Genomic DNA, 9,321 nt, shown 5'->3' with positions numbered 1-9,321 from the left:
TGCCACTACAGATTTCTGAGCAAGAGTGCTTTCCAGAGTCCCCAAGAATGGCAGTGGAGGCACAAGCTGACATAAACCTCCTTTTGCGTAGTCATGCCACACATTGGAGTCACAGCTCTGTGGCTGCACCTGAACCTACTGCACCTTCAGCCAGTTACTGAGGCTCTGCAGTAACTGAGGCTCTGCAATTACTGGCCTGCTTTTCTGGCAGTGGCCTGGAGGGACTTTGATGTCTCACTGGATCCAGATCCTGTCGCTGCCACCAAATGTAGTTTTAAACTAAACCTCTATCTTTATTTACCAATACAGACTCAGGAGTCAGAGGCTGGAGTGAAATGCTAGCTCAGAAAGGTTGAGGAGTGACTAGCTGACCTGACCTCTTCTGGCATCTCAGAAAGAGAGGTCTCTTCTGTCGCTACAAACCAAAAAGTACTGCACACTCCAAGTTTCTCTCTATAACTTCCTGTGCATCTCTCTTTCATTTTCCAGACTCTCCCTGGCTCTCTATGATTATTTTCTGTCAATTAGTTAATGAAGTTATAAGGATAGAAAACTAAATGAATATTTCATAACTTGAGATGTATTTTAGGGGCATATGAATGAAAGAAGTCAACACAGATTTCAGAGAAACAAATACAGAAAAGATAATTGGCATATGTAGCCACTCTTATTTATAAAATAAAAAGTGAATTGTCATCTATGTTTTAAAACTGGTTTCGATGTTGAATATTCAGGAGAAAATGCCAAACCATCAGCCTATTACACTGAAGTTCATAACAACAGCTATAAATACAAATTATGTTCAATAAACAAAAATATGACAAAGATGCTAAAGAAATATATGTTATGCAATTATATAAAGGCATGAAAACCTTGGAGACATGCCTCCTTAGAAACTTCACACATTGGATCATGTGGAGAAGATTTCTTACATTTGGACAGAGACTAATTAAGTATCTTTTCTTCATAGAGCCATGGCAACAGCAAAGTGTATCCCTGATGAGCCTCAGCCTAGAAGGCAAGATCTCCAGGACATGCTGACAGAATTGGGGTTGTCTGTTGACTACTGTCTTCCTAAACTTCAGGAAGACATAAGTGTGTCCTGTGCCCAGAACTTACAACACTTAGAAGAAAAAGACCTCCAGAAGCTGAAGTCCCAGACACAACACACATGGGAAGAAAAGGCTCTGGAGAAGCTGCTTGACCTCTCACAGCCAAACAGTGTTGCAGAGTTCCAGGAGACTTCAGGGGAGATGATAGAGAGTAGACAGAAGCAGGCAGAACAGGCACTGTGGGAACTGAGGGCCTTGCAGTCAAATGGGAAGCACAGAGATGAAGAAAAGAGGAAAGAAGCAGAGCTGAGACAAGCAATGGAGATCCCTGAAGAATGCTGGCCAGGGCCTGAAGTACCCATCAAAGATATCACTGAAACAATGGAGACACAACCAAGGGACATGGAGCAGAAACTGACCTACAGGGGAAATCTGCCAGATAGAGAACTAGTTAGATGGGCTTCTGGAGGGCTGGCCCTGCAGGGAATATATAAGACCTGCCATAAAAAGGACCTGGCAGCAAGGAGAGAAGAACTACTCAGGGTCCCCAAGGAATTTGTCCTCTTTGGATCTGAGAAAGCAAAAAGAATGGAAGCAAAAGAATTCACATCTTATCAAGAAGAAACCCTGTTTACCAAAAATGTGGAGAAGCTGGGATTTGGAACAATGACATCAGCCACAGGTGGATCCTGGGGATTTAGTCAAGAATGTGGTAGAGATCAAAGCAAACATTCAGAATGTAAGGACACACACCAGTCATATTCAGAACAGTCTTACTTCTGCTCAGCCAAGTTCAGCTTTGTGCCGCTGGTCTCCTTCCACTTTCGAATTGATGAGCTCCAGCTCTCCCCTGCTGCTCTCAAGGAACTGAAGATTATGGAGGAACAACTGGAACACACTGATGGACCAGACAGATTCCTCTTACTGAGGAACAGGACTGAAAACTTCTTCAACAGATTTGGTTCTCATGCTAATCAAGGCCCTCTGCATCTTGGGGGAATCTACTGGTGGAAGGCCTTTTCAGAGGGTTTCAGAAGTGACCAGCTGGATTGTGTGAAGCAGCAGACAGAAGAGGCCTTGGATAGTTACATAAGGGCAGGCTACAATGGCTTTAGAGTCAAATTTATAGCAGAAATAACAAAATCAGACTCACATTCCGTAAGAGCCTGCCAAAATGCAACTAATCAACAGCTGCAAATCAAAGTCCAATTATCTGTGGCCCAGATAGGTGGACCACCAGAAGCAAATGGAATTGTTCAGTGGACAACTGGCCTTCTCACCAGCAACAAAACCTGGTCTGTCATTGACCGAGAACTTCAGCTGGTGCCTATTTGGAGCATCATCCTATCAAATCACAGAAGCTATTTTAAGGACCCCTTTCTGGTGGCTAACTGCCTGGCAGAAAACTACTCTGCTCTGACTGGCCTTGATGCCCGCATCCAGGCTGGAGAACATATGTTGATCCCTGAAAAGGAAGCAGGGCAAACCCTGGATGATGTGAAATCCTGGGAGGTCTCTAACCCTGAAGAAAAACTTAAGAAGCTGATAAGTTTTATGCAAACACTGGCCCACAAAACAAAAGATTATGACATATGGATTAATCGGTGTCTCGAAGATTTGGATCTGCAGATTTTTCTCATAAACACTATCAACTTTTGCAAAAACCCATCCATTCAAAAAATTCTGTTTATTCAACCTCAGCTACATAGTGTTCTAGAACCTCCTGTCAACGAAGTGAAATACTTTCCTCAGGTGAAGTCAATGATTCAGTGGATTGACAAGACAGAGTCAGAGGAAAAGCAAGTCAAAATCACTGAATTGTCTGAATTCCTTAAAAGTCTGAAAGAAATCCAAAAAGCTCTCGTGGAAGCAAATGACAAATCTGAGTCCCTAGAAACAGTGGAAGAAGCTCAAAGAAAGGCTACCTGTGATGTCACCACAGCTCTTAGCTCCTTCTTGAACTATCTCAGAGAAGCAGAGCAGCCAGACATGCACCTGCTACTACTCTGCATTGCAGCTGCTGCAGGCTATCAGCTGGAAAGCAATGTTTTCCATCTTCTCCTGGGGTGCGCTGAGATAAATTTCCTACTGGATGAAATACAAACTGTCCAACACAGATATCAGGAGCTCAAAACTATCTGCACAGACAGGGCACAGGCATTCCTAGTGCTCAAAGCTCTGACCACCACAGTGAATGTCTCAGAGATTTCTCCAGAAGAAAAAACACAACGCTTGGAATTAATAAGACAGCATATGGAGCATTTATTGTCTGCAAAATTTGGACAAGTCCTCACAAAATGTGAAACAGATCATGATTGGGAAAATCTAGAGAATAATTTGAGATTATTCATTGATGGGAATTATGAAGACACCATTTCTGCTTTGAAAGTGGATGAAATGGAAAAACAGCTGCAAAGTCTCGACCTTGAAAAGAAAGAGACTTATAATCAACAAGATAATGAAAACAACCAAAATGAAAACATAGAAAAGGGACTGTTGCTAGATTTACTCCAGCGTCTAGGTCTAGAACACCACTACCCAAAAAGGATGAGCAGAGCTGACTTCCATCTGATCTATAAGACTTCTGTGTATAATACACAGCCAAGATCTGAACAGGAACTTCCCTTCTATTTCCTACAAAAGCTACTGGTGCTAGATTGTGGGTTCAGGCATCTGGTCTTCAAAATTAATGGAAATGCAGACACCCAAGACTCTGTAGGTCCTGACAACTCAGAAAATGAGGCTTTTGATCCATATGAAGAGTTGTTTGATGACAGATATAAACTTACTAATTCTTCAACCACTGAGTTCCGGCCCCACATTCACCCAATGGATATCCAGATGGCCATTTTTCACTGTGCAGATGATCTTGCCAGGCAATACATTTTGTCCAAACTTTCCATTTGTCAGTTTGCACTCCCCCTTGTGGTGCCAAATCCCAACACCTCTCAGATGGAATTCTCTCTGTGGTCTCTCAGACAAATCAGGAGAAGTTGGCAAGAATCAAGTAAATCAGCACAGGACAAGAGTTACAGTCACAGGAATCAGCAGATGTGCTGTGTTTCTACCCCCATAGTGTCCTTCATTAGAGTTGGAAGTGGCTTCTCTGCTTCCAAATCTCAGATCATGAACTCTCTCCTCAGTAAACATAAACATGATGTGTTTTTTCACAGACACTGCAAAGGAAGCAGCAAAGACTGTCTCCTGATGGAAGGAGTGGTAGAGATCTCCTGGTTCTGTCCTGGGGACCAGGGTGAGGACATATTTGACAAGTGTGTGACTTTCACTAATCTTCATGGAGATGCCAAGGACCATAGGCAACAAATCAGTTTCCTGCAGGATGTCTCTTCTGTCATTGTGATCCTCATGTCAGCTTCTGATGACAATAAAGAAAACCAAAACCTTGTCAGACACCTCTGTCAGTCATCAAGATCCCTGATCTGCTTGATTGATGACAAAGAAAAAGCCACAGCCAATTATTCTGGTAAAAGAATGAGAATTGGCATCAGGAATAGAAATGAAGCAGAATTAACAGAAGAACTCACAAATGCCATCAAACTTTTACTAGAACTCTCTGGCCATCCACTCAGCTTAGAGGACTGTTCAAAGATAGCTAGAAAACAAGGATTTCTGATTGATGAAGATCAAAGAGAAATTAAGGAATCCAAAGAAAAGGCACAGACTATAATGGACCTCCTGAAACTATCAAAGTTATCTGAGATAAAAGAAAACTTGTTGCCACTGCAGGGACAACTTTGGCACCTTTGGTGTAAGAAGGACAAGGAACTCTATCATCTGAGAGAAAGGGGGAATCGGAGCATTGAACAACACAAGAGTGAAATTGAGGTAGAAAAACAAAAAATACGATGTCAGCAATTTAAAAAGGCATTTCCTCTCAATCCCTTAATGTGCTCTGTCCTACAAAGTCTCCAAGAAGATGTAGAAATTTACCCCAAACTATATTTCTTACACTGGATAAATATGGTTTTGGAAAAGCTAACTTCAGGACACTTGGAGAATTTGCATGGAAAGCAACAATCTTTGTGGTCACAGGTACAGGCAGAAAAGCAAACGGCAGACAGAAGCAGCTCCCTGACACTCTGGCAGAAGCAGATAGAAGCCATCTCTACCGAGATTCTTAACTGCACTTTAGGAATTGAGCATCTTCTCCGAGAAGTTGGTCAGATCTATGAAGCTCTGGAAGAAACTTCCTCCTCTAGAGACAGCCTTTTTCTCTGCCTCCCCCAGATTGCTGCAGATTTGATGGTAGCTGGTGTTCCCATTGAGCTGATGGATGGGGATGCTTCATATGTGCCTCTAAAGTGGGTGGCAGCTGTTTTTGACAAGATCTCAGAGAAAGTTGGAGACAAAAGACTGTTTGTTCTCTCTATCCTCGGACTGCAGAGCTCAGGGAAATCCACCCTACTGAATGCCCTGTTTGGGCTGCAGTTCACAGCCAGTGCAGGCAGGTGCACCAAGGGGGCCTACATGCAGCTCCTGAAGGTGGAAGAGACATTCACAGAGGAACTTGGCTTTGATTTTGTGCTTGTTGTAGACACAGAAGGACTTCGGGCTCCAGAACTCAACAGCAAATCCCACCATCGGGACAATGAGTTGGCTACCTTTGTCATTGGTCTTGGAAACTTGACTTTGATCAATATTTTTGGGGAGAATCCATCAGAGATGCAGGATATCCTACAAATAGTAGCCCAGGCCTTTCTGAGAATGAAACAAGTGAAAATCTCCCCAAGTTGCATCTTTGTCCATCAAAATGTGGGAGAAGTTACAGCTAAAGACCAAACTATGGAAGGACGAAGGAGAATGGAACAGAGATTGGATGAGATGACAGCATTAGCTGCTGAACAGGAAGAGTGCTCAAACATAACCTGCTTCAGCGATGTAATTAAATTTGATGTTAATAGTCATGTCTACTACTTTGCTCACCTCTGGGATGGCAATCCCCCAATGGCCCCTCCCAATCCTCACTATAGCCACAATGTCCAGGAGTTGAAAACTGGGATTCTTAGGACTGCCCAGCAGGAATCCAAGGGAAGGATCATGAAGATCTCAGATGTAAAATTCCGAGTTCAGGATTTGTGGAGAGCCCTGGTCAGTGAGAACTTCATTTTCAGTTTCCGGAATACCCAAGAGGTCATAGCCATGAGTAAACTGGAAACGATGTATAACCACTGGACCTGGGAGCTGAGGAGTCATGTGCTGGATTTACAGAATCAGTTGACCAATCAGATAGAAAATGGGAAAATCCTGATACTCACACCCAGCACACTGGAGTGTCCAGTCAGTACAAAATATGAAACTATCAAGGAAGATTTTGACAAATATTTTGAAGAAGACACAGATAGAGAAACATTGGTACAGTGGAAATCAAGCTTTGAACATAAGTTACTAATGCTTAAAGATGCACTTATTTCAGACACCAGAAGGAAAGGCAATGAGCTCATCAGTCTTAAACAAAGCCAAGAAAGACTAGATAACCAAAAGTCACAATATGAATGTGAACTGTTAGAGAGGAGCCGAGAGTTGGCTTTAGATGTGAAAGGTAAAGAATTCAGTGATGAAGAGTTGCGTGAGAAATTCAATCAACTTTGGACAAATTGGATCTACAAAGTGTCTTTGAATGCACCTCCTGTCAAAGAACCTGACATTGATTGGGATGCTGAAAATATCCTTCTGGAGCATTTCAAAAAGGAGAAAAACATTGTAGAAAGACTTAAAAAGAACTCTGGAGAAATGTTTGAAATTAATTATGCTAAACATGTCCAAGTGAAAAAAAGGTTTAGGGTAATGCCAAAGTGTTTAGAAACCTGTCATAAAGAATCCATTAAGAAGACTACTAGTAACATTTCTTTAAGATTTGATGAAATAATTGAAAACATTTGGAAGCAAAGGCGTGATTATAGTCAGAATGATTTTCATGAAATCCTGAGGATAATAGAAAATGAACTGAAATCTGTTCCCCCTGAGGAAGAATACACATTTACCAGAGACTACAGCATTGACTTATCCTCCTGCTTATTTGAAAAAGCATCTAAGAATTTCAAGGAAATGAACAAGGCATTCAAGAAAGAATATGATCCTGTGAACTATCTGGAGAGAAAAAAAGATGATTTCTTCATGAGTTTTAAGATTTCCTGCCAAGGCGCCACATCCATCACATCTTTTGTGGACTTCCTGTGGCTCAAGCTCACTCCTGCTATCTCTGCCACTATATGGGAGAAAATGGGCCTTAAAGTAGCTGGAGACATGAGAGCTGCCTGCACTGAATTCAATGGAAACAGGGCTAACCTGGAGAAACATGTTCTCATTACTCTGGCAGAAGAAGAAAACTTTGATAAGTATTGGAAGTACATTCATCATCCAGAATCCTTTTTCAGGGATTACATTAGAGACCACATTAGAAGATACTGTTCAGAAAAAGAAGGTAAAAAAATAAAGACTTTTATAAAAATAATTTTAGGTGACATCAAGAATGTCATTCTCTCTGCCATTCATGAGTCCACAGCAGTAACTAAAGATAAAGGCAGCACTGCATCTGGCTGGTTGGATTTGTTCTGTGATCACCTAGGAAGCAACCTGATCTTTCCAAGAAGAGACCTGAGAAGCATTGAGCACCAGGAGATAAAGGACATTGAGTTTCTCAAAGAAGTCATGATTGCAGCTTTGAATCCTTCACTGAAGAAAGTCAAAGAGGACTGCTCAAGTAAGCCCATAGATGAAATGATTCCTGACATTGAGAAAATTCTCTCTGCGCATCTCTGTGGCTGCTGGAAACAGTGTCCTTTTTGTAAAGCAATTTGTACCAACACCGTTCCCCAACATGATGGAGACCACAGTGTGCCATTCCACCGTCCTCAGGCTGTCAATGGATGGTATTATCATAAAACAGACTACTTTGTCACTGACTGCTGTACTACTTGTGTAGCAAGTGATCGTTCATTTATTTTACATGACCTCCGGAAGTTCCCATATAAGAAATATCGAGCAGCAGGAGGTAATTTTGCCACATGGAGCATCACCCCAGACTCAACTACCCAGCCATATTGGAAATGGTTCGTCTGTCGCTTCAGATCAAAGCTCGAAAAGGAGTATGGGAAAAAATTTACAGAATTAGGTACTATTCCAGATTCATGGACCAAAATCACAAAGGAAGAAGTACTTGATGACTTGAAATATAATAATTGCCAACATAAACAATAACACTGCCACACAAATTTCATTTTTTCCAAAGGACCTGAAATTCAGGTGTCACCACCAAGATTACAGTTTATAAATAAAATACATAAAAATAAATCAGTTTCTATTTCCAGACCTGAAGATCTTCTGCTAAAGAGAATGCTTATGTCTTAATTTCTGCTGCTTTGAATATAATGTATTGAACATGAGAATATCAGTCCTAAACAGGATGTCTTCATCAAATCCTTCTCGAGACTCAGGGAACCATACAGAAGAGAAGCTGTGTGCTGGCCTTAAAAATCTCCAATTTTATGCTGGGCGTCCATCTTGAAACTCACTAGCCATTTCTCTCTAACTCCAGCTCCTCCTGGATTATAAATTCTCAGTAATCCCAGGCTCAGTCACACACACACACACACACACACAGAGAGAGAGAGAGAGAGAGAGAGAGAGAGAGAGAGAGAGAGAGAGAGAGAGAGAGAGAGAGAGAGAAGAATGCATTCACACACATGCACACACACACTAATGTAGAGGCATGTCCATCTGTTTGTCATATAACTGTTTGGGGTCTTCTGTAACATGCTTATGCATATAGCCAAGGATTATTTGGGGTCACCTTGACCACTTACTAAATAGATCAGTTTTGGCAGATAATGAAGGTCTTCTAATGGTTTTCACCACACAAATCCTTTTCTCACCACACTTTTCATGACAATCTCAAGTTTGGCTAACAGAGTGCTGTCCTGCTATCAGCTAATTAATAAAACATTTTATTATAATTGAATTGAGTTTATAATATCACAATCATCATAACATTTGGATACCCTTGCAAAATGCCTGAGAGACTCTGACTCAGCACCAGAATAGGACCCCAAGTACTTTGAAGCCCAAGGAGCCCAAGACCACATAGCAAATAATAGACCTCACAGGAAGCAAGTCCATCTTGTTAAGCTCCAGAGAGTCTATATTGCAACTGCCCCAATTTTGCAAATTGAAAGCAGAAACAAAATTAATAGTTGTCAACAAGCTTTCTGAAGTTCAAACCAATCTGTGAATTGTTTCCTTCTGTTTTGGA

At 41.5% G+C, this 9,321-nt stretch overlaps 1 protein-coding gene across 1 annotated transcript; it reads left to right on the top strand.

Annotated features, from left to right (window-relative positions):
* Positions 1–974: 974 nt before the first annotated feature.
* Positions 975–8,270, top strand: LOC119822314 (interferon-induced very large GTPase 1-like). Its single transcript, XM_038341444.1, has one exon. It carries the CDS (start codon positions 975–977, stop codon positions 8,268–8,270), a length of 7,296 nt encoding a protein of 2,431 aa, XP_038197372.1.
* Positions 8,271–9,321: the final 1,051 nt, after the last annotated feature.

The sequence above is a fragment of the Arvicola amphibius genome, chromosome 1 (assembly GCF_903992535.2).
Source record: "Arvicola amphibius chromosome 1, mArvAmp1.2, whole genome shotgun sequence".
NCBI lineage: Eukaryota > Metazoa > Chordata > Mammalia > Rodentia > Cricetidae > Arvicola > Arvicola amphibius.
Note: the sequence above shows the minus strand (reverse complement) of the source record. Positions and strands in the feature narration are given on the sequence as shown.

What these genes read in the sequence shown, in the direction of transcription:
- LOC119822314 (XM_038341444.1), top strand. Translation starts at nt 975, where the DNA reads ATGGCAACAGCAAAGTGTATCCCTGATGAGCCTCAGCCTAGAAGGCAA.